The 27,325-nt window shown below is 36.2% G+C and overlaps 1 protein-coding gene across 2 annotated transcripts in view; it reads right to left on the bottom strand.

The window, feature by feature from the left end:
• Positions 1-27,325, bottom strand: part of SCP2 (sterol carrier protein 2) — a 165,457-nt gene that overhangs the window by 127,188 nt on the left and 10,944 nt on the right. The window contains exons 2-6 of one of the 2 annotated variants that reach the window (XM_032634570.1): positions 26,305-26,362; positions 23,776-23,847; positions 20,899-21,030; positions 19,328-19,392; positions 1,696-1,822 (exon numbers count right to left, since the gene is read on the bottom strand). In XM_032634570.1, the coding sequence (XP_032490461.1) occupies positions 1,696-1,822; positions 19,328-19,392; positions 20,899-21,030; positions 23,776-23,847; positions 26,305-26,362 (454 nt within the window). The remainder of the gene's footprint in view (positions 1-1,695; positions 1,823-19,327; positions 19,393-20,898; positions 21,031-23,775; positions 23,848-26,304; positions 26,363-27,325) is intronic. The other variant, XM_032634573.1, reaches the window with a different exon arrangement.

Here is a 27,325-nt window from a genome sequence, read left to right as displayed (position 1 = left end):
ACTGAAACAGAGCCTCCAACCAACCTACAGTCATATGATCAACCCAGACAAAAAGAGCTGAGCATGACTTAGATCATCTGATTCCCAGTCAATCTACAAACTTGTAAGCTATAATAATAAATAATCATTGTTTAAAATTGCTGAGTTTTGGAGTGGTTTATTACACAGCAATAGCTAACTGATATACTGCTATATTCCAGTGCCTAGAATAGTGCCTGAAATATAATAATAGCTCAATATTTTAAATGAATTATTTAATTCAAAAGGAAATGGAGGGACTTCCCTGGTGGTGCAGTGGTTAAGAATCCACCTGCCAATGCAGGAGACACAGGTTCCAGCCCTGGTCTGGGAAGATCCCACATGCCATGGAGCAAATAAGCCTGTGCGCCACAGCTACTGAGCCTGCGCTCTAGAGCCCACGAGCCACAACTACTGAAGCCCATGCACCTAGAGCCCATGCTCCTCAACAAAAGAAGACACCACAATGAGAAGCCCCTGCACCACAACAAAGAGTAGGCCCCGTTCGTCACAACTAGAGAAAGCCCATGCGAAGCAACGAAGACCCAACACAGCCAAAAATAAAAAATATAAATAAATAAATAAATATTTTAAAAATCATTCAAAAAAAATTAAAAAGGAAATGGACAAGGAATAGCCAAAGAGGTAAGGAAAACCAGAAGAACGAGATGTCACAGAGGCCAAGAGAAGAGAATGTTTTAAGAAAGAAGTGATCAAGAGGGACTAATGGTGCTGAGGTCTATTAAAATAGGATTGAAAAGCATTTACTTGATATGGCAACGTAGTGATCAGTGGTAGCCTTGAGAAAGGAGGGAAGCCAGATTGGAATGGACTGAGTTTAAAATGGTAAGAAATAGCTACAAGAAAGAAAATTTCCATGGCCCCAAACTGGCAGTGCTCCTCTATACTATCCTACCATTCTTCCTTGAAGATTTCTTTCCTTTCTGATTACTTGATCTTGACTATCAAACCTGGGATATATTTCCTGCAAAGAATAGGAATGCTGAACTTTCAAGCACAACTATTTTCTTTCTTATCTCACAGTACACAACAAGGCACTGGTTCAGGGTCATACAATAAAAACAAAAACAAAATCAAAAACTCTATCTGCAATATCCCATGCTTTATCTAACTAGCTAAGGCAGGCCAATCACTGATCATCAGTCAAAAAGCTAGGATGTTTACCTACAAAATAAAAATCAACTGTGAAATTTAAATCTCATAGGATGTTTACCTACAAAATAAAAATCAACTGTGAAATTTAAATCTCATAAAACACTATGGATTGACAGATGATGATGGACTCCTGATGGATTCAAATACTGAGAATAAAATTTGGCTACATAAATCTATTACCAAGAGCTAGCTTTAAGTCTCATTACCATATTCAGAACTAATGAGCCTCAACTTATAGTCTATAATTAAAGGAGACAAGATTTATGTTATTTTTCCTATTTCAATGTCTTGTTTTGGAGCATTCTAGGTACTTCTCATATGATGTCCTATGTATAAATACTTTTAGAAAACTAAATTCTATACAGACTATTTCTTCAACTTAATTGAAAAACCATTTCATATTTTATACATCTTGGCATCCCCCACAGTTTCTTAAGAAATACCTATTGTTTCTCACACATGTATATAACTACCAATAAGACTTAAAGTTTTTTAACATACCATATTTTTCCATGTGCTCTTTTCCAGCAAACCCAAACATCTGAGAAGCAACTGGGTGGGCTGACAATCCATACTTGTTGATCAGGACTTCGAGATGTTTATCAATTGGATTGGTCCTGTTTGAAAACTAAGAGAGGGGAAAAAACAAAATTTAATAAGTACTTGACATGATGATAGGTGTCTCTTTTAACTATTACAGCGTTACTAAGACATTTACTTATTTGAAGTGTAGAGTAAGCCAAAAATGGACAATGTGAATAAAATCAGTCAGAAAACGCTTTGCAGGGAAACATGGGAAGGAAAAATAATCAAGTGACCAAAGAGGTATTAATTCTTTCAAGAAACATGTATAAAGAATCCATATGTGCAAATAACTACTCAAGGTGCTGGGGATAAAACAGTGAACAAAACAGATAAAGTCCCTGCTCATCTGGCATTTACATTTGAGGGAGGAGGGGACAGAAAGTAATGGGGATGAAAATTAATTAAAATGTAAATAGTAATGCTATAATGAATACATTCAAGTATAGGGATAAAGATTGAAAGTGGGAAGTGCTACTTTATAGAAAATAGTCAAGGGAGGTCACATTGACAAAATGACATTTGAGCAGGGATGTGAAGGAGTAGGAGCAAGTCATTTGGACACCTTTGGGAGAGGAGCATTCAAGGCAGAAGGAACAGCAAGAATAAAGACCCAAAGGCAGGAGCAGGCTTGGGTATTTGAGAAAAAGAGTGAATTAGGGTTAGGATAAAGTGATACTCAGAGTGCAATCACCTCTGTTTCCATGGTTCTAGAATAGAAAAACACAGTTCCTACTGCAAACATTCTACAAAGGGAAAGCTAACTGTTTCTTACCAGTTTACCTACTAGACTATGAACACACTGAGGGCAGGAACTCTGCTTCACATACTTCTGTATGTGTATCCAGTGCCTAGCATACAGCCTGTTACATAGTAAACATTCCATAAATAATTGTTGAATGAAATAAATCAAGATTTTTTTGGTGCACAAAGGGGTTCTAAAGGGAATGCTATGAAAAAACTAAGATTAAGAAAAAATAGGCTTACAAGAGGAAAATTATTTAGTTAGATATGATAAGCAACTTGACAATCCAAAGGAGTAAGACAAAATGAGCTGATAAATGGGATCTGTGGAATCTGTGAACACAGAAATCTTAAAAATAAGTATATATAATTATGTGTTTGGACTTCCATAGATGTAAATTTTTTTCTGTCAAAAGAAATCTAAAAAAGAACATTTAAAAAAATACAGAAAATGTTCATACCTAAGTTAAAAAGGAATGTGAATGAAAGCAATGATATACAACTTCTGCTTCTAGTCACGATGCACTATAGAAACCAGATTTACCCTTCTGTCTTAAGCAACTAAAAACCTGGACAGAATATACAAAGCAACTGTTTTCAGACAATGGACAACATAAAGCTTAGTATAGTGATCTCTGAAAGAACTCACAGAGAAGAGTAATGGAGAGACGAGAGAGAGAGAGAGAGAGAGAGAGAGAGAGAGAGAGAGAGAGAGAGAGAGCGCTGAAGATCTGAAGAGAGTTCCTCTTGAGTTTTCAATGAGTCTAATCAACACATGAATATGAGGAAACTACTGAGACCAGGGAAAGAATCACTGGAAAGGAGCAGGCAGAATAATTCCCAATGTTCCCACGGGGACAGGAATAGTTCTTATTCCCAAAACCACAATGGAAAAAATCTCCTAACGTATGGGGCATCAATGGAATCCTGAGGTTACTGCTTGAGTAACAGTGTCAGTTTAGTCTTAGAATAATAAAGGCTGTTCTGATTCTACATAATGAAGCTTAAGAGCAAGTCTCAAAAGTATCAAACCACTTCTAAAAAACACCTACCCCAGAACAAACCCCCTAAGTAGTTAACGGAACATAAAAATTCAACACCCAACAAAGTAAAATTTAAAATGTCTAGCATTCAATCACAAGTTATAAGGCATGCAATGAAACAGAAAAGTACAACATGTAAAGAGTGGATTAATCAATCAATAGAAATGATATAGCTGATAGAATTAGATGGGAACATTAAAACAGTTACTATAATATACTCCATCTGTTCAAGAAGGTAGAAGAAAGCATGAACATGACAAAGAAAAATAGGGAAGATATAAAAAAATGACCCAAATGAAACTTTTAGAGATAAAATATACATTGTCTGAAATGAAAAGTAAATTCAGTGGAATTAACAGCAGATTAGACAATGCAGCATAGATTGGTAAACTTGGAGAAGTAGCAAATTAAAATATGAGGAGGAAAAAAGCTAGAAAAAAATGAACAAAATCAGTGAATTATGGAACAACAACCAAGAAGTTCAGTAGATATGTAATTGGAGTCCCAGAAACAGAGAAAATGGAGAGAGACAAAAGTCAGAAAAAAAATATTTTAAGGCATAATGGATGAAAAATTTTCAAATCTGATGAAAACTATAACTCATATATCCAAGAACCTCAACAAACCCCAAGCACAAGAAACACAATAAAACTACACCAAGGTACATCATAATAAAATTGTTCAAAACCAGTGGTAGATAGGGCTTCCCTGGTGGCACAGTGGTTGAGAGTCCGCATGCCAATGCAGGGGTCACAGGTTCGTGCCCTGGTCCGGGAGGATCCCACATGCCGTGGAGTGGCTGGGCCCGTGAGCCGTGGCCACTGGGCCTCCGCATCCAGAGCCTGTGCTCCACAACGGGAGAGGCCACAACAGTGAGAGGCCCGCGTACCGCAAAACAAACAAACAAACAAAAAACAGTGATAGGGCTTCCCTGGTGGCGCAGTGGTTGAGAGTCCGACTGCTGATGCAGGGGACATGGGTTCGTGCCCTGGTCTGGGAAGATCCCACATGCCGCGGGGCAGCTAGGCCCATGAGCCATGGCTGCTGAGCCTGCGCGTCTGGAGCCTGTGCTCCGCAACAGGAGAGGCCACAACAGTGAGAGGCCCACAAACCCAAAAAAAAAAAAAAAAAAGTGATAAAGAAAAATCTTAAAAGTAGCCAAAGAAAAATACACATTAAGTATATAGGAACAAAAAAATAAGAATGACAGCAGACTTTAAATTGAAAACAATGAAAGCCAAAAATAAAAAGAGTGAAGCTAAACTAGAATTCTGTACTCAGCAAATACATCTTTAAAAAAAAGGTAAAAAAAATGAAAAAAAATAAGGTAAATAAAGAATTATTAGAACATACAAAACTGATAAAATTCATCACCAGCAGACCAGCACTATGTGAAATGTTAAAGGAGAATCTTCAGGCAGAAAGAATATAATCCTAGAGGAAAACTGGAATCAATAATAAAGGAATAAAGATCACTGAAAATTATAAACATGTGGAGAAATATATGCTTTTTTTCTACTTTAAGAATTCTTTTAAAAATAATTGACTATTTAAAGCAAAATCAATAGCTGATATAGGGCTTATAACATGTATAGAAGTAAAATGTGCCTCTAGGAAGAGGTAACCAAAAAAATACTTTGTAAGGTTCATGTAATACTATAGTGAACAGTCGTAACATTACTTAAAGGTGGTTTGTGAATAAGTTAAAGATGAATGTAAACCCTAAAGCAACCACTAAAAGCAAAACACCTGAGGCATAGTTAATATGTTCATAAAACAGACAAAATAAAATTATAAAACATTCTCAATGAACAGAAAAGAAGACAAAGAGGAAAAAAGGAATAAAGATATTGAACAAAAAGAAAATGAGTAGAAAGATGGTAGATTTAAATCAGTGGTGTCCTAATAAATGTTTAATAGTCTCATGGGGGGTGAGGGTGGTCTTATTGATAGCATTTGTCTATTTTTGTGTTGTAAATACTCCCACCATGGCCAATTTGAATCTACTAGCATGATGTCACTGAAAGCAAAGATGAGAAGAGATATGCATAATCAGATCTTGCAAGCTGGTACAAGCCGGTAGGCATCAGTTTCAGCTAACCACTAATGTAAACCCAGCTATATCAATAACCACATTAAGTGGAAAGGATATAAAAAGCCCAATTAAAAGGCAAAGATTATTATATTGTTAAAAAGCAAGACCCAACTAAATGCTGCCTAAAAAACATAATTCAAACATAAAGACAGAAATAGGTAAAAGGATGGAAAAAGATAAACAATTCTAATTCTACTCAAAAGAAAGCTGAAATGGCTATGTTAATATCAGACAAAATAGATATAACATCAAAGAACACTACAAGAGATAAGTTCTTATAAGTAGCCTAAAATCCTTCAAAAGGCAGGGTCTGACAAAGGGAGTACCTGGCTGGGATCCATAAAAACTTTCACAAATGTGTTTTCAGTTTCATGATATAATATACCTCACATCACCTCACAATGATGAAGGGGTCAATTTATCAAGGACATAACAATCTTAAATGTTAATACACCTAATATGAGAGCCTCAAACTACACGAAGCAAAAACTGATAAAACTGAAAAAAAAATAGACAAATCCACAGATTTAGCAGCAGATCTCAATATCTCCCTCTCAATAACTGATAGAACAAGTAGACAGAAAAACCAGTAAGGACATAGAAGGCAACCAATATTATCAACCAACTTGACCTAGAATTTATAGAACACTCCACCCAACAACAGTAGAGTACACATTCTTCTCAAGTGCACAAGAATATTTACCAAAACACACCACATCTTGAGCCAAAAAACAAGTCTCAATAAATGAAAAAGCATTCACATCATACAAAGTATATTCTCTGACCACAGATAATTAAAATAGAAACAAATATCAGTAACAAAAAGGTATCTGTAAACTGCCCAAATGTTAGGAAGCTAAGCAACACACTTCTAATGCACGCGTGAGAGAAGAAATCACAATGGAAATTGCTAACTAATTTGACCTAAATGAGAATGAAATCATGACATAAAAAATTTGTGGTATGCTGCTTAAGCAGTGTTTTAAAAGAAATCTATAACATTAAATGCCCATGTTTGAAAAGATTTAAAATCAATGACCTAAGCTTCCAGCTTAATAAACTACAAAACAGAGTAAATTAAACCCAATGTAAGAATTGAAATATTAAGGATCACAGCAGATATAAACAGAAAATGAGCAGAATGAAGTAGAATGGATAGAAATTAGTAGAATGAAATAGAAAAGAAAAAAAAATAGAGAAAATCAATGAAAACAAGGGCTGGTCCTAGTAGAATGAAATAAGAAAAGAGAAAAAAATCAATGAAAACAAGGGCTGGTACTCTGACAAGATCAATAAGACTGGTAAACACCTTTTGTTATACTGATCATGGAAAAAACAGAGAAGACAAAGGTTACCAACAACAGAAGAAGAGAAAGGACATATCTAAAAATCCTACCTTAAGGGGATACTATGGGAATAATATGAACAAGTTTTTGTCAATAAATTCAACAATTTAGATGAAATGGACAAATTCCTTAAAGGGCACAAACTATCAAAGCCTGCTCAAAAAAAAAAAATAGATAACCTGAATAGTAATATACTTACTAAAGAAACTGAACTTTAAAACCTTTCCATAAAGAAAACTGCAGCCCTACATGTGCACTGGTGAACACTACCAAACATTTAAGGAAAAAAATAACAATTATATAAACAAACTCTTCCTAAGTAAAAAAAAAAAAAAAAAAGAAGAGAAGGGAACAATTCTCAACCATTCTATGAGGCCAGCATTTTCCTGATATCAAATGTAAATAAACATTAAAACAAAAAAGAAAACAAATCAACACCATCACAAACATATACACAAAAATCCTTAGCATAATTTTAACAAATTAAATCCAACAACATATGAAAGATAAGACATCACAACCAAGCATTTACCCCAGAAATACAGGATGGGTTAATATTCAAATATCAATCAATATAATTCACCATACTAACCAACTAAATTAAGAATAACAAACAAAATAAGGATCTCTCATAGGTACAGGAAAAGCAAGTGAGAAAATTCAACATATACTCAGGACAAAAACTCTCAGCAAACTAAGAACAGAAGGTAACTTTCTCAACCTGATAAAGAACATCTGTGAAAAACTTACAGCTAACATATTTAATAGTGAAACCTGAATGTTTTCCCCTATGATCAAAAACAAGGAAAAGATAAATGATCTCACAACCTCTATTTCAATTTGTTGTGACGACCCTAGCCAGTGCAATCATAAGGCAAGAAAAATAAATAAAAGGCATACAGATTGAAAAGGAAGAAATAAAACTGTCTTGTACATAGATGATATGATTGTTTATGCAGACAATCCTACAGAATCTTAAAAAAGCCACTAGACTAGGAAGAGAAATTAGCTAGATCACAAAATACAATGTACAGTTGGAAACTGGTATTAAAATAAGCGCTATTTTTAATAACATAAAAAACTTGAAATACCTGGGGAAATTTTTAATAAAATATGTAAAAGAGTTACACATTGAAAACTAAAAAACATTACTGAAAGAAATCAAAGGCCTAAATAAAGAGAGATAAACAATTTTCATGGACTGGAACATTTAATATTGTTAAAAATGGGGAGATCCCTATGTATTAACCTACAAATCTACTACAGGAAGCATTTTTATAGAAATTGACAAGCCAATTGTTAAAATGTATATGGAAATGCAAAGGATTAGAATAGCCAAATCAATTTTGTAAAAGAAAAACAAAGTTGGGAGAATATGCATTCCAATTTGATTTCAAGGCTTATTATAATGTTACAGTATTCAAGAAAGTAAAGTATTGGCATAAAGACTGATCAAGGAAGAGTCCAAAAACTGATCCACACTACATGGTCAACTGATTATCATCAAAGATGTCAAGGCAGTTCAATGGGGAAAAGATAATCTTTTCAACAAATGGGGCTGTATGAAATATGGGATACACATTTTAAAAAAAATTTTAAACATTGATCTTTACTTCCTACCACTTACAAAAATTAACTTAAAATTTTCTTAAATAGGATACAAAAAGCACAATAGTAGAAAACAGACAAACTAGACTTCATCAAAATTTTAAACTTTTGCTCTTCAAAAGATACCATTTATAAAAGGAAAGGGCAAGTCCAGAGAGCTGGAGAAAATATTTGTAAAACATATTGAACAAGAGCTTGTATCTATCTGGAATATATAAAGAACTCTTACAACACAATAATAAGAAAATAACCAACTAATAATTGGGCAAAATATTTGAACAGTCATTGAATTCATCAAAGAAGATATACCAATGACAAATAAAAACATGAAATGATGCTCAACACCACTAAATATTAGGAAAATACAAATTAAATCCACAATAAGATTCCACTGTACACCCACTGTGTGAAGAAAATTAAAAATAATGATGATCACAAGAAAACTATACACCAATATCTCTTATGAAAGTAGATGAAAATATCTTCAATGAAATGCTAGCAAACTGAATCAACAACACATTAAAAAAAACCCATGACAAAGTGGGATTTATCCCAGGAATGCAAGGTTGGTTTAATGTCTAAAAATCAATTAATGTAATACACCATATCAATAGAATAAAAGGCAAACACCACACAATCGTCTCAACAGACCCAGATAAAGCATTTGACAAAATCCTAAACAGATTCCTGATTAAAAAAAAAAAAACACTTTTAAAAAGCATGGAGGAACTTCCCTGGTGGCACAGTGGTTAAGAATCCGCCTGCCAATGCAGGGGACATGGGTTCGATCCCTAGTCCAGGAAGATCCCACATGCTGTGGAGCAACTAAGCCCATGCACCACAACTACTGAGCCTGTGCTCTAGAGCCTGCATACCACAACTACTGAGCCCATGTGCCACAACTACTGAAGCCCACGCGCCCTAGAGCCTGTGCTCTGCAACAAGAGAAGCCACCGTAATGAGAAGCCCATGCACCACAACGAAGAGTAGCCCCTGCTCGCCACAACTAGAGAAAGCCTGCACGCAGCAACAAAGACCCAATGCAGCCAAAAATTAATTGATTGATTTAAAAAAAATTTTTTTAAGTGTGGAAAAGAAGGGAACTTCCTCAACCTGATAAAAGGCATCTACCACAGATAACATGCTTAATGATGAAAGACTGAATGCTTCCCTCATAAAAGCAGAAACAAGATGAAATGTCTGCTCTCACCATTTCTATTCAACATTGTACTAGAAGTTCTAGCTAGGGGAATTAGGCAAGAAAATAAATAAAAAGCAACCAAATTGAAAAAAAAAGAAGAAAAACTATCTCTATTTGTAGATGACATTATCTTGCAAATAGAAAATCCTAAGGAATCCACTAAAATCTATTAGAATCAACAAGTTCATCAAGATTACAGGATATAAGATCAATATATAAAAATTAAATATATTTCCATACACTTGCCAAGAACAACTCAAAATGAAATTAAGAAACTAGGGACTTCCCTCATGGTCCAGTGGCTAGGACTACATGCTCCCAATGCAGGGGGACCGGGTTCAATCTCTGGTCTGGGAACTAGATCCCACATGCTGCAACTAAGAGTTTGCATGCCACAACTAAAGATCCCGCATGCCACAACCAAAGATTCCACATGCCACAACTAAAAGATCCCACATGCTGCAACTAAAAGATCCCGCATGCCACAATGAAGATTCCGCACGTGGCAACAAAGATCCCGCATGCCACAACTAAGGCCCAGCACAGCCAAATAAATAAATATTAAAAAGAAAGAAAATAATTCCATTTACAAAAGCATCACTGAAAATAAAACACTTAGGAATATATTTAACAAAAAAAGTCTAAAACTTACACTCAGAAAACTATAAACATTGTTGAAAGAAATGAAAGATCTATTTTAAATAAATGAAAAGACATTCCATGCTCATGAATGGAAGATTTCAGATGGTTAAAATGGTAATACTCCTCAAAATGATATACAGTCAACACAATCCCTATCCGAATCTCAACTGGTTTCTTTGCAAATATTGATAAGCCAATCCCAAAGTTCATGTGGAAATTCAATGGACAGAGGACAGCCAAAACAATCTGGAAAAAGAAGAATTTAGAAGACTCTTACTTCCTGATTTCAAAACTTACTAAAAAACAACAGTAACCAGGGAATTCCCTGACGGTCCAGGGGTTAGGGCTCTGTTCCACTGCAGGGGGCATGGGTTTGATCCCTGGTTGGGGAACTAAAATCTTGCCTGTCACACAGTGGCTCCAAAAAAAGAAAAACAAAAAAAAAAACCCAGTAACCGAAACACTGTAGTATTAACTAGCATAAGACTATATAGATCAGTGGAATAGAATTGAGAGTACAGAAATAAACTCTCACAATTAAAATCATTTTTTTTAAATATTATTTTTATTAAGTCTTTACCCTTGACAGTGTGGTTTGGTTATTTTTTTAATATTTATTTATTTATTTACTTTATTTGGCTGCGCTGGGTCTTAGTTGCAGCATGCAGGCTCTTAGTTGCGGCATGCGAACTCTCAGTTGCAGCATGCATGTGGGATGTAGTTCCCTGACCAGGGATCGAAGCCAGGCTCCCTGCATTGGGAGCACGGAGTCAAGTCCCAAAATCAAGGGGTTTTTTGTTTGTTTCTTTTTGGTTTTTTTTTTTTTGCGGTGCGCGGGCCTCTCACTGTTGTGGCCTCTCCCATTGCAGAGCACAGGTTCCGGACGTGCAGGCTCAGTGGCCATGGCTCACGGGCCCAGCCGCTCCGCGGCATGTGGGATCCTCCCGGACCGGGGCACGAACCCATGTCCCCTGCATCGGCAGGCGGACTCTCAACCACTGTGCCACCAGGGAAGCCCTATCAAGTTATTTTTTCAAAGGTACCAAGACAAGTAAATGGGTGTTAAGGATAGTCTTTTCAGTAAATGGTGCTGGGACAAATGGACATCCACATGCAAAAGAATGAAGTTGGATCCCTACCTCACACTATATTTTAAAAAAAAAAAACTCAAAATGGAAAAAAGACCTAACTGTAACAGCTAAAACTACAGAATTCTTACAAGAAAACATAAAAGTAAATTGTCATGACCTTGAATTTGGCAATGTTTCTTAGATATGACACCAAAAGCATAAGCAACAACAACAAAACATAGATCGATTGAACTTCATCAAAATTTAAACTTTTATGCCTCAAAGCAGGGGTGTCCAGCCCTTGGGCTGTGGACCGGTATCAGTCCTCTGCCTGTTAGGAACCAGGCCACACAACAGGAGATGAACGGTGGGCAAGCAAGCGAAGCTTCATCTGATGCTTCCCATCGTTCACATTACCACCTGAACCATCGCTTGTATTACCACCTAAACCATCACCCCACCCCAACCCCACCCGTGGAAAAATTGTCTTCCACGAAACAGGCCCCTGGTGCCAAAAAGGTTGGGGACCGCTGCCTTAAAGGATACCATTAAAAAACTGAAAAGAGAAGCCACTGAATGGGAGAAAATATTTGCAAATCATCTATCTGATAAAGGACTTGTATCTAGAATATATCTTACAATTCCGTAATATAGAGACAACCTAATTTTAAAATGGGCAAAGGATCTGAGTAGACATTTCTCCAAAGATACACAAATGGGCTTTAATACATGAAAAGATATTCAACATCATTAGCCATCATGGCAATGCAACTCAAAACCACAAGGAGATACTGCTTCACACCTACTAGGATAGCTGTAATAAAAAAAGACAGACAATAACAAATTTTGGCAGATGTGGCAAAATTGGAACCTTCATTGCTATGGACTGAATTTTCTCCATCCCAACAGTTATGTTGAATCCTTTACCCCCAATGTTACTGTATTTGGGGGGAAAAGGGCTTTTCAGAGATAAAGATTAAATGAGGTCATAAGGGTGGGGTCCTCCTCCTTAGGACTGAAGAAAAGGAAAAGGTAATTCATTCCCTCTCCCTCTCTCTCTGTCTCTCTCTCTCTGTCTCTCCCGCTCTCTCACCCCTAATAAGTGTTAATGAAACTGGGATTTGGGAAAACTTTTTTTCCCCTTTGGATTTTACTGTATTGTTTGAATTTCTTTATAATTAGCATGAATTCCTTTCTGAAAATAATAAAGCCATTAGTCTTTAAAAGAAAAAGTTCATATCGTTTACCAAATAATATCAGTTTGGGATCTGTCACAAGAAAAGAATCAAGTGCAGAAATATATTGCTGAAATTGTGTTCATTGCAGCATACCTTACAATAATAATAAATAAAAATCTAAATGTCCAATAACAGGAGCAATCCTAAGTAAATTATAATACAGCCATGTGATAAACTGTAATGCAGACATTAAAAATTTTTTGCTTATAAATAATTTTTAACATGACATACTCAAAAAATAACGTTAAGTGAAAATGAAGTAAATCGAATTATAGATACAGCACAATCTCGACTTTTTTTAGCTAAATTAGCAAATCACTAATGATGACTGTCATTACAGGTGATTATTTCTTCTTTATTTTTTCTGTATTCTTCCATTTTTTATGACTTTTACAACAAGGAAAATAAATTTTTTACTTTTTAAAATTTTTATATTTATTTGGCTGTGTCAGGTCTTAGTTACAGCACACAGGATCTTCGTTGGGGCATGCAGGATCTAGTTCCCTGACCAGGGATGGAACCCAGGTGCCCTGCATTGGGAGTGTGGAGTCTTAACCACTGGACCACCAGGGAAGTTCCAGGAAAATAAAAATTTTAAAATAAGCAGCTCCTGTAAGAGTGGACCATGAAAATGTAAGAAGTAACTATGCAAATCCTTTCAAACATATATACAAACACTCATAAAAGTTTGGCATCTGTCATTCTGAGAATCTGGGGATGAAATAGCTCTTGCTCCTTGCCCCATGTCTTAATCAGTTTGGGCTTCTATAATAGAATACATAGACCAGGTGGATTAACCAACATATTCTCACAATTCTGAGAGCTGGAAAATCCAAGATCAAGGTATCAGCACATCTGGCATCTAGTGAAAGCCCACTTCCTGGTTTGCAGATGGCTGTCTTCTCAATGTATCCTCACATGGCAGAGAGCAGAGTGGAAACAAACTCTCTCGTGTCTTTATAAGGGCACTAATCCCATCATGAGGATTCCTCCACCCTCACAACCTAATTACTTCCCAAAGGCCCCACCTCCAAATACCATCACCTTGGGAATCAGAGTTTTAACATCTGAATTTTGAGGGGATAAAAACGTTTAGTTCACCCTAGGAAGTTAAAAGCAGAGCAACAGCTCTTGTTCTCAGCCTAAAGAAATAATGAAGAGATGTTTTGGCAAAAAATAAAAAACAAGAACACACTGTTCCTCTACTTCTTTGGTAAATTTAACTCCTAATTTTCTCCTATGTTTGTCTGTGCTGTGAACAGCCAATCCCAGGCTTTCCCTGATGCCTAAAGTTCAACCAAGAGCTGACTTCAGCACTCCCTCCTTGCCTGCTACTGACATGAGGATTGAAATCACATCAAATCACATGCTTAGATGGACTGAAAAATAAGTGGTCAGAAGCCAAACTGAGTGGCAACATTCCAACTCTGAAGAAATTATAAAACTAACCAAAATAAATTAACTGGTAGGAAGTGCCAACAACGGGAACCATAGATCCATTTCATCTCATAAAAGCAACAGCCTCTTTTTTTTTTTGTTTTAGCAACAGCCTCTTTAAGTCCCTTTCTTGGCTACACTCAGGCCAATAAAGAAAAAAATAATGTGTAAGCCATATATGTAATTATAAATTTTCAAGCAGCCACATTAAAAAAAAACAGGTAGAATTTATTTGAATATATTAATTTAACCCAATATATCCAAAATATTATAATTTCAAAGAAATTTTTTTTTTAAATATATTTTTTTAAAGTAAGAGTGGTTTTGTTTATTTATTTATTTATTTTTGGCTGCGTTGGGTATTCGTTGCTGCGCGTGGGCTTTCTCTAGTTGTGGCAAGCAGGGGCTACTCTTCGTTGCGGTGTACAGGCTTCTCGTTGCGGTGGCTTCTCCTGTTGAAGAGCACGGGCTCTAGGCACACAGGCTTCAGTACTTGTGGCACATGGGCTCAGCAGTTGTGGCACACGGGCCTAGTTGCTCCGTGGCATGTGGGATCTTCCCAGATCAGGGATCGAACCCATGTCCCCTGCATTGGCAGGCGGATTCTCAACCATTGTGCCACCAGGGAAGTCCCAAAATTATTTTTTTTAATATTTTAGTTTATTTAAACAATATCATTTATGTGTATTGTGCTGGCACAAATATGCAGAAATATTTTTAAATTGTTGAGACAGTTTCATTCTTTTTTCATATGAAATCTTTAAAATTCATGTATATTTTATGGTTCCAACACATCTCAACTTGGATGCTAAATTTTTATCAGAAATATTTGATCCAGGTAGGCAGCCACATATATTTGTTTGTTGTGAATAGTATTCCCAGTGGAACAAGTATCCTTTTTAGTTCAAGGTAATAATTCTCTCTTGTATAAGAAATTATTACCTTTGTTTGCAGCATACCCATAAAAAGGGAAGTTAGGACACATGATCTGAAGGGAAAGACATAGGACAAAGATAGAAACCAAAACAGCAATGCAGGAGTGGTAAGTTAAGCCCTCTGCTATAGAGAGCCACCTAGGGGCCATAAACAGGAACAGCAAGTTATTTTTGTTACATTCAAATAGATTGTTCAATCACCTGATTTTTTTTTTTTTTTTTTTTTTTTTTTTTTTTTTTTTTTTTTTTTTTATGCGTTACGCGGGCCTCTCACTGTTGTGGCCTCTCCCGTTGCGGAGGACAGGCTCCGGACGCGCAGGCTCAGCGGCCATGGCTCACGGGCCCAGCCGCTCCGCGGCACGTGGGATCTTCCCGGACCAGGGCACGAACCCGTGTCCCCTGCATCGGCAGGCGGACTCCCAACCACTGCGCCACCAGGGAAGCCCCAATCACCTGATTTTTAAATTTAGGATTCTAAATACAAAATCTTAATAAATTCAGTTACAAATTGCTATAATTAATAAATGAATAAGGGAAGAAAAGAAGAAAAAGAGCAAGAAAAAAAGAAGTGCAGATGTATATGGAAATAGGGGGGTAGTGAAATGCCAACAAAAGGATTTCATGTCAGATAGAAATAAAAAGGAGGAAAAGACAAAGTATAAAAGAGAAATGGAGAAGAAACTCATAATGAAAGAGAAGGGAAAAAATGATAGGTTCTCCAGGTACAGCAAAAAGTTTATTTGGATTAAAAGACCTGGTCTCAGTTGAATCATTAACTGCTAACTGGGTCCAATGTCACTGGATAATTACTTCACTCTGGGCTTCACAGATTCACTTTAGCTGTAAAATATCTTCAGGACCATCTCAAGCTAAAACATTGTCTAAGTTGCTTGCCTGCCCCAGGAATCTATCCTATAGAAATAATAGCTTGAGGAGGGTGGGAGGGGGAAAAAAAAAGAAAGAATGGCTGGAGAAAGTAAAGATATATGTACAAGAATGTTGACTGGAACACTGTAATAGCAAAAAAAAAGAACATGTAAAACTAAAATTAAACAACCTAGTCAGAAGAGCAGAAGGGACTGATTGAAAACCCTACAGCCATGTAATGGGATACTAGGCAGCTGTTAAAAATAAGGAAGTATATCAATATGTTCTAGCCAGGAAGGCTGTCCATTTGCCATGTGAAAAAGCAACATGTATAAAATCATTAATCTTCTCCATGAACATATCAGTGTTTTTTAACATTTTGAACATGTATATGTATGTATATGTGTATGAATGCTTAGTTAGATATGTCTGTATAAACTTGGAATAAAGAAAGGACATATAGGTACACTAGTTACCTCTGAAGAACAAGATTAAACAGGCAAATAAGGACTTTTAATATATATGCTTTTTAAAATTATGGGACTATGGATGAATTTTACTATTTTATAGTTTTCAATAATTTTCAAATAAAAGTTATCAAGGTACCTACCATTAACTACGGAAGAAAAACATCTATTTTTCATGTGTCATAAATGTTAGGCACTTCTGTTAGGCAACACCTAATCATCTTACTTTGCATCTTCTCCAGCTGCCACCCTCCAATCCAGTTTTTCAAACTGTTCCCTGAACATACTATATTCACTCCAACATTCATGACTTGGCTTATGATGTTTTCTCCAACTCCCAGAAAGATCTTGTCTTCCCCGATCTTCAATTATCCTTACTTTATTTTTATCTTTATTTATTATATAGCCTGTAAGCCACAACTACTGAAGCCCATGCACCCTAGAGCCTGTGCACAGCAACTACTGAGCCCATGTGCAGCAACTACTGAAGCCCGCATGCTCTAGGGCCTGCGTGCCGCAATTACTGAGCCCACATGCTGCAACTACTGAAGCCTGCGTGCCTAGAGCCCGTGCTCCACAAAAAAAGAAGCCACCACAATGAGAAGCCCACGCACCACAACAAAGAGTAGCCCCCACTCGCTGCAAATAAAGCCCCAGCACAGCGCAGCCAAAAAAAAAGAGAGAAATAGATGGCAATACCATAATAGTAGGGGATTTTAATACTCCACTTTCATCAATAGATAGATCATTCAGACAGAAAATCAATAAGGAAACATCAGCCTTAAACAAGATAGCAGACCAGATGGACTTAACAGTCACTTGCAGAACATTCCATCCAAAAGCAACATAATACACATTCTTCTCAAGTACACATGGAATGTTCTCTAGGACAGATCATGTGCTAGGCCACAAACAAGTCAATAAATTTAAGATTGAAATCATAGAAAGTATCTTTTCCAACCACTGTGGTTTAAAATTAGAAAACAATTACAAGAAGAACACTAAAAAATTCAAGTAAGTGGAGATTAAACAACATGCTACTGAACAACCAATATGTCAAAGAAGAAATCAAAAGAAAAATCATAAAATATCTTGAGACAAACGAAAATGGAAATACAGCATACCAAAACTTACAGGATACCACAAAAGCAGTTCTAAGATGGAAATTGATAACAATAAACACCTACATTAAGAACAAGAAAGATCTCAAATAAATAACCTAACTTTACACCTCAAGGAACTAGAAGAAGAAGAAGAACCTAAGCCTAAAATTAGTAGAAGGAAGAAAATAACAAAGATTAGAGAGGAAATAAATGAAATCGAGATAAAAAGACTAAAGAAAAGATAAATGAAACTAAGAGCTGATTTTCTGAAAAGATGAAGAAAATGCCTACACCATGTTTTCTCTCTCACCACTTCATTAATTCCAGTTACACATTTATTATACCTTATCACACTATCCTCCATATAACATAACTTCCTGCCAATTTCCAATCTTTTCCCTCTCTATAGTGTATTCTAAATAATCACTTCTAGTCCAGTTTCACTAATTCTCTTTTAGTCATGTATAATCAGCTATCAAACCTATCTTTTGAATTTTTAATTTTAATTATTTCATTTTTCTTTTCTATAAATCCTATTTGGTTTTTTTTTCAATGCCTATAATGTCCCTTTCTGCAGTTTCTTATACCCCTGAGGTATTTCCAAGCTTGCCTTTTATTTTTTAAAACATAGCAAGCATGCCTAAAACTAGATCCAATAAATCTCGTTTCTGAGGTCTGCAGAGATCACTTTTTACTGTTCCTTCTTCATCCTGGTCCTCAACTATGGTGCCTTGTTTCTTTAATGCTTGGTTATCTTTAATTGCATGTCCTTGAAAGGTTACTTGAAGAGTTCTCAAAGCCTTCTAGAAGGAAGATGCTTTCCTCCAAAAGAAAATTTGCAGTTGCTTCTGTTAAGTGCCATGGTTAACTGGAACCAACTTAAGACTCAATTCATGGTCTGATGTTTCTTTGACCACCCAGGTAAACGAGAATTTTGGCAGCAATCCCTGTGGTTTATTAATTCTCAGTGAAAGGTTTTCTGGTTATTTTTTTCTTCTCTTTTTTTTCTCCCTTGCTTTGCTCAGTGCCAAAGCAACTCTCCCTGTAATCTACTGAAAGTGGGGAAAAGAGGACGTAGGGGTGGGGGGGTAGTTTTACTTTTGTGTTCACCCTTACCGAAAAGGTTTACTTCTAACCAGTTTAATGTGGAGAGTCGGTATTTAATTTCTGATCGTGGGGGGACCTGAGCTGTGACTACTTTCCTCTTCATCTAGGGGGCCATCAAAATTGAAGTTCACAGCTTCCTGATCAGCGAAGGCCTTCAAGGCAAAAGCAGCTTCAAATGCTGATCTTAATTTTCCAGCATTCACCAGCAATTCCTCTCTCGTTAGCTCTTCAGTGTCTTTAGGATATCTTGTTTCTATTCCATTCAAATATTTTAGTTGTCATTAGTAGGAGAAATGATTCAAAAACCTGGCTTGCCATTACCAAAAACAGAAGTCCCAAACCTTGTTAACGCTCTTCAGTTTGTTGAACGGAAATAATTTTTGAATGAATGAATGAATGACTTTCAAATTAAACAGACATGTCACCCTCAGATTCAATCATCTAACCTGTCTGAACATCAGTTTCACAAAATAAAGGGGTTGAACAAAATTATCTCTATGATTCTTTATTGTCTAAAATAGCAGGATCTATTGCATATACATGCGATGTCACCTTTCAGCTTTTGCAGGCTCCATTTATGGTAGTCAGATGGGCAAAGTTTTCTCACAGTGTTACAACAATTCCAAAATAAGAATAAATGAGACTCACTGTTAATCCAAGGGATCCCTTTTCCATCTTCTCAAATCCAAGAGCCAAGACACAATCTGCCAGACCTTGAAAGAAAATGTAATTAGTTTGAAAAATTAAATTTCTAGACACCCAACAAAATATCATTAAATACTTCAATTTAACTAAGCATGTCAGTTTATACAAAATGTAAAAACATGGTATAATCCTATAAAATATTTAATAACTGAAAAATTACAGAGAAAATTCTTATATGCTCCTAATAAGAGGAAAAATTAATAAATTATATAATTCTTTCTTTGATTCTCAGTGTTAATAAGACTTTTGATTAATGTGGAAATATGTTCCAGTGAAGAACAAATATAAATAGCTAATTTTCAATTTTTAAACATTAAGTAAAATTTTAAAAAATTTTAAAGCAACTTGATGAAAATCTCAACAGAATTATTTTTGGAGGGAGGGGGCACCTAAAAATGATGTTAACGTTCAACTAAACAGCAAAACAAGCAGAATTGCCAAAATTTTTCCTTAAAAAAAGGAAAAAAAAATAACAACATAGGGGGCACAGGGGATATTATTATCCAATAGTGAGACATTATAAAGCTCAAACAATTAAAACACCAAAGAGTAGAGCAATAATCAACAATCAATCAGAAGAAAGAACAGAGGGCCTAATAAAAGAGCCTAAAATATTTGGAAATATAGACTATGATATATATCCGAGAGAACTGAAAATATATGGCCACAGAAAAAATTGTACACAAGTGCTTACAGCAACATTATTCATAATAGCCAAAAAGTAGAAACAACTCAATGTCCATCAACATGTAAATGGATAAACAAAATGTGGTATATCCATACAATGAACTATTAATTGGCCACAAAAAAGAATGAAGTACTGATACATGCTACAACATGGATGAACTGTGAAAATATTATGCTAAGTGAAAGAAGCCACAAAAGGCCATATATCATATGATTCCATTTATATAATGTTCAGAATAGGTAAATCCATAGAGACAGAAAGTAGATTAGTGGTTGCCAGGGGCTGTTGGGAGAGGGAAGTGGGAAGTGACTGCTAATGGGTACCACTTTCTTTTTGGGGTGATAAAAATGTTCTAAGATTAGATAGTGGTGATAGTTGCATAAACCTGTGAATATACTAAAAAACACTGAATTGTAAACTTTAAAAGGGTGAATTTTATGCTATATAAAGCACCTCTCAATATAATTGTTTTTTGTTTGTTTGTTTGTTTTTGTTTTTGTTTTTTGCAGTACGCGGGCCTCTCACTGTCGTGGCCTCTCCCATTGCGGAGCACAGGCTCCAGACGCACAGGCTCAGCGGCCGTGGCTCACAGGCCTAGCCGCTCCGTGGCATGTGGGATCTTCCCGGACCGGGGCACGAACCCGTGTCCCCTGCATGAGCAGGAGGACTCTCAACCACTGCACCACCAGGGAAGCCCTAATTGTTATTTTTTTAAAAAGAAATATATTATAAAGCAATCCCTCTGATGGTCGTATGGAGAAATAATAAAAGGGGGGCAATAACTCCACATCTATTTAAGTTTACTAGACAAATAGGCACTTCTCACCACCCTGAATCAGTTGCCGGGCCATAAACAAAGCCGTTGAACCAGTAGAACAGTTATTGTTGACGTTGATTATAGGAATTCCAGTCAGTCCCAAACTGTGATAGATAGCCCTCTGCCCACAGGTAGAGTCACCTATATATTAAAAAAAAAAAAAAAAAGTTATATATGCAACATGAGAATTATGGAGCTGCAAAGCAACATAATACTACATTATGGTTTTTCCAGTGTTTTACCTTTGTCTAACATACAACATGGGCAGAAAAATAAATATACTATTGACATCTTACTCAGAAACAGTTTTAGCATGAAGCATCATTTACTCTGCAAATATAAAAATTCTCAAAACACAGAATATATATGCACTTTCTTTACACAGTACAGAGGTAGGAAAGTAGAGACATGACCAAGTAATAGCAAACAATTCAATCTGGCTAGGGCTACATGACAGGCAGCAATATTTCATGTATACTGTCAGATATAAATCTTTTAAAACTAAACCAATTGGGCTTCCCTGCTGGCGCAGTGGTTGAGAGCCCGCCTGCCGATGCAGGGGACACAGGTTCGTGCCCTGGTCTGGAAGGATCCCACGTGCCGCGGAGCGGCTGGGCCCGTGAGCCATGGCTGCTGGGCCTGCCCATCCGGAGCCTGTGCTCTGCAGCGGGAGAGGCCGCAACGGTGAGAGGACCGTGTACCGCAAAAAAAAAAAAACTAAACCAACTGATTAAAAGGCCATGATTTTCCTCTTCATGTAAAATTTTGTAACTTCAAAAAGTTAAAAGATTCTGCATGCCAGGGTATTCCAGAGGAATGTAATCCAAGTAAAAACACATTTGACTCCCTTTCCCAAGGAACATGTCCACCAAGGCAGACATGCTGGAGCAGTATGATGGAAACACCTGAAGATACAGACTCTCCAGAAGTCTTCAGGGAAAACAGTAAGGTTCAGGACCTCCCTTTCATAAATACATTGTGCATCTCTTTGAACTAGTAAGTTTCCCTTCAAGAATTCTCTTGATATCTTGAAATCTCAAAGAAATAATCACAGATATAAAGATTCATCTACAGTAATGCTTACTATAGCCTTTTATAATAACTAGAAATTAGAAATAATTTTAAATGTCCAAGAATAGGGTATCATTCCTACTGCTAAATAAACTGTGGTAAATCCCCAAGACTAGAATATCATGCGGTAATTTAAAATGCTGTAGAAAGACTGGGGACATTCTAAATGTCCATTAAAAGGGGATAGATTAAATAAATCATGATATATCTATTCAATGGAACACTATGCTATCATGAAAAGAGACCAAGAAAGCTCCTTATGAAACAATTTGGAATAGTCACCAAGAACTACTAAGTTAAAAAGAGCAAAATATAGGGACTTCCCAGGTGGACTTCCCTGGTTAAGACCCCACGCTCCCAATGCAGGGGCGCCTGGGTTCAATCCCTGGTCAGGGAACTAGACCCTGCATGCTGCAACTAAAAGATCCCGCACGCCACAACTAAGATCCTGCACATGGCAACTAAGACCCAGTGCATCCAAATAAATAAGTAAATAATTTTTTTTAAAAAGCAAAATACAAAATAATGTGTATATTATCCTACCATGTGTGTAACAAAAGAAAGGGGGAGGGGGTATTTATACACCCACACATACTTATTTTTATATGGATAAATTAACTATGAAAAGATACACTAGAAATTAGTGAAATTGCACTACTATACATAAAATAGATAAGCAACATGGATTTACTGTATAACACAGGGAACAATATTCAATGTCTTATGATAACCTATAATGGAAAATAATCTGAAAAAAAAATATATATAACTGAATCACTTTCCTGTACACCTGAAACTAACACAATATTGTAAATCAAATATACTTCAATAAAAAAAAGAAATTAGTAAAATTGGTTGTTCAAGGAAAGGGAATCATGCGACAGGGAGACAGGAATAGGAGTGAGACTTTCCACTACATAAACATCTACCTTTTGTATTTTTTTTTTTTGCGGTACGCAGGCCTCTCACTGTTGTGGCCTCTCCCGTTGCGGAGCACAGGCTCCAGACGCGCAGGCTCAGCAGCCACGGCTCACGGGCCCAGCTGCTCTGCGGCATGTGGGATCTTCTCAGACCGGGGCACGAACCCGTGTCCCCTGCATCGGCAGGCGGACCCTCAACCACTGCGCCACCAGGGAAGCCCTAACTTTGTTATTTTTGTACCGTGTAAATGTTTAATCTATTCCAGAAAAAAAAAATTTGAAAAATATTAATGATGAAATGAAAGAAGACTGAATCACATGGGAAATACTGAATACAATAAAATGAGAAAAGCACGTTACCAAAAAGTATGTAACTAGGACCTAAATTGAAGAGAAAATTATGTGCGCATACATATTCACACATATTCATACTCACTGAAGGACCTACACCAAAAAAGTAATGGTAATAATCTCTGGATAATGAGATTACAGGTGACTTATTTTTTCTTGTGCTTTTCTGTGTTTCCTTTTTTTAATTACAATAGTATATATCATTTTTCTAATTAGAAAAAAATCTTAATGAAAAAATTTTATTAGACACAAAAAAATCAATAAATACAAATTTTAAGATAACAAAGAAAAAAAAGATAAAAATTGTTTTAATTTAATAAAAAGTGTATTGTTTTCGCAGTACAATAATGGCCAAAAAAAAAAAAAAATATATATATATATATATATATATATATATATACTAAACTAGGCTGACACATAGGGAAATCTAGAAATGATGAGAATAAGACCCTGAACTCTGAGTTTTGAGGGTTAAAATTCACAAATTCCTCTGCATTGTTTATGTAGTTGCTGTAATTTTTAGAATATATAGTTTACTACGTACCATAAACATAGCCAATACATGCCTGTTCTACTGCAGAATAAGGGATCTGTGCATCCGCTAAAGCCTTCTGGCCTATAAAAACAAAAAAAAATTATCACATAGCACTTCGAGTAAAAGTAAGTTTAGAGTTTTCCCAGAGTAAATCTACCTCTAGTTAGTCTATGTTCAATTCAAATGACAAATCCTTCATCAAATCATCTCAGACTTTCAGAAGTTATCTTACCTTTCAAAAGTTATCATTTCTTCCTCTAAGCTATTGTAACACTTGTTCATACTGCCTTTTTGATATTTAACATTTCCTATTCTAACTGTACACCTAACTATAAATATCAATATATTAAATCCCAATTGTCTCAAAGCTCCTTAATGTCAGGTGTGTTATTCATCTCTGTGGCTCTATCGTACATCTAGAGGACAAAATAGGATAGAATGTTATTGTTGAGCAGGAGTGTGGGAGCACTCATATGGTCATCTTACAAAGCCAGGATCAAGAGATGACCCTGTCAATGGAACAAGAAATGAAGCTTTAAGGATGCTATCCAAAGGTACAGAAATGACCAATGGAGGAACTGATAAAAATTATGAAAATAAACTAGGAAGAGGAGAGTGGAACTTAGAGATAAGATGTAACCTAAATCCTCATCTACCATAGTGAGAAGCAAACAGATGTCTAAAACTGATAAGTCAAAAACTGGAATAAGTGTGGTGGAACAAATATTTAGAGATATGGAGATAACCACCAGAAGAACTAAAGCCAAAACGTTTAAAAGAAGTTGCCCGCTGGGAAAGGGGCCTGGGAAGTATAAGCCATCTGTGTGTGTGTGTGTTTTAACCATATGAAAGTATTACTCTGAAGTTTTTTTTAACTTAAGAAGATATATGATTGATTATGGGATTGGTTTAGTCACACTAGTTATCTTTTCCCGCTTAATGTATGAGCAAAAAAATTAATGTTTTACTTATAATAATGTTGATGAGATTATGTTTAAAAGAGCATTCTCATATGCTGCTACTGAAACTAATAATATAAACAGTCTGAAAAATAATCTGACAAGAGTCTTAAAACTGTTTATGTTCATTGTTCCAGTGAGTCTACTTCTAGGCTTTGTCCTCAACAATAACTAGAAGTGAGAACAAATATTTGTGTTCAGCAAGAAATTTACTATAAATCTTCTAAAATATCAAAAAGTTGTGAAGCAAATATCCAACAAAAATTATGGCATAAATATATAATGAAATATGCAAAAATTAATTTTTTCCAGTTTTAAGTGGAGAAATCTTTATAATAATAAGTTTTAAAAATCAGGATACAAAACTACATATAGAATATTATCCCAGATAGCCACAGGAAAAGAAAATTAAAATAGAATACACCAAGGGAATGTAAACTGATACAGCCACTATGGAGAACAGTATGGAGGCTCCTTAAAAAACTAAAAATAGAATTACCATATGATCCAGCAATCCCACTACTGGGCATACACCCAGAGAAAACCACAATTCAAAAAGACACATGCACCCCAATGTTCATTGCAGCACTATTTACAATAGCCAGGTCATGGAAGCAACCTAAATGCCCATCGACAGACAAATGGATAAAGAAGATGTGGTACATATATACAATGGAATAGTACTCAGCCATAAAAAGGAATGAAACTGGGTCATTTGTTGACACGTGGATGGATCTAGAGACTGTCACACAGAGTGCAGTCAGTCAGAAAAACAAATATCGTATATTAATGCATATACGTGGAACCTAGAAAAATGGTACAGATGAACCGGTTTGCAGAGCAGAAATTGAGACACAGATGTAGAGAACAAACGTGTGGACACCAAGGAGGGAGGCGGCGGGGGGTGGGGGTGGGGGTGTGATGAATTGGGAGATTGGGATTGACATGTAAACACTGATGTGTATAAAATTGATGACTAATAAGAACCTGTTGTATAAAAAAATAAATAAAATTAAACTTAAAAATTTTTTAAAAAGAAAACCAATTTAGAAAAAAAAAAAAAAAAAACATTAAATGAACAGTGTCTACCCAGAAAATCAACATCAGTTAATCAAATCTCATGAACCTTCCTTTTGGGGGCAGAGATTTCTGATTCCCTGTATAGTAATATCTAAATACTGAGTTGAATGATGGAGTTGAAATGAAACCTAATTTATGAACACTGAGTGCACTAGGTACTTGTAGAGACAAGCAGTGTCTAATTAAAAACCACAGTAACCCTTTTTGGGTTGCTGGCAGCAAGCTGGCAAGAACAGGAGGAAGGCGAAGGCTTCCTAGCAGGAGGACTGTACCTGAACAACTTCATGGGACCACCGAGCTCCCAAGGTCTCCATGAGTGGGAAGCCTGTATTCCCCAGCACTCCCTTAAACAGCTGATACCTAAGCTTAGACTGCTTGGCCTTGAGCTTAAAACATCTCCTTTGACCCAGCTTCCTGTTAAGGTTGCAAGGCTGCTCCACAATCAAGACAGACCATACAATAAACTACAATGTTCAAAGATCTGAATGTTCTATGTTACCTGCTTCCTTTGCCAAGTCGGGGTAGTCTCTTGAATTCTCAACTCCAGGCTTTGTGAACTACAAATATAGAAGGAGATAATAAATAGAAACAAATATAGTTAGATTTTTTCACAACAGGGAACTGCAGAAATTCATTCGTCTATTCATTTAAACAAAAACATATTGAGCACCTATCGTGTTTCTGGACTCTGATAATAAATAATATACAGTTTGTACCCTCAGGGAGCTTAGTGTCTAATGGAAAACAGGCAATTACACCACAGTGTCATAAGTACAGAATGATTTGGGAGAGACAATTACCCAGCTTTGGAGGACTAGAAAGGCTTCCCAGAGGAACTGACGTTTAAATTAAGTCTTTAAGGATGAGTAGGAATTAGCCAAGTGAAAGAAAAGGAAATTCTAGAGCAAAGGCCTGGAAATGACAGAATATAACAGTTTTATATGCAAACAATTTTATATTGCAGAGGCTGAAACATGATTTGAAATGGCCAAGTGATAAGGACAGAAAAATGACTGGGAACCAAATGATGATAATTACTAATATTTATTGGGCACTTACTGTTGTTACTCACTGCACTAAGCACTTCACATGTATTAACTTGTTTAATCCTCACAACAACCCTCAGAGGTAGGTACTACTCTTATCACCATTTTAAGATAGGAAAACAAGGGCAGACATTAAGTCACTTGCCCAAGGATACACAGCTAATAATTAGTGGAGCTGAAACTTCAACCTGGTTCTAGAGCCAATTCACAAGTGACCTTATATGCCCTCCTATGACACCTGGGCTTTATCCTGAAGACAGTGGATTTAAAAACAAACAAACAAAGACTGAAATGAACAATGAGATACACTACAACACCAAACACTGACAGGATGTGGAGCAGCAGGAGCTCTCATTCATTGCTGGTGGAATACAAAATGGTACAGCCACTATGGAAGACAGTTCGGCAGTTTCTCACAAAACTAAACATCCTCTTAACATATGATCCAGCAGTTGTGCTCCTTGGTATTTACCA

The sequence above is a fragment of the Phocoena sinus genome, chromosome 1 (assembly GCF_008692025.1).
Source record: "Phocoena sinus isolate mPhoSin1 chromosome 1, mPhoSin1.pri, whole genome shotgun sequence".
NCBI lineage: Eukaryota > Metazoa > Chordata > Mammalia > Artiodactyla > Phocoenidae > Phocoena > Phocoena sinus.
Note: the sequence above shows the minus strand (reverse complement) of the source record. Positions and strands in the feature narration are given on the sequence as shown.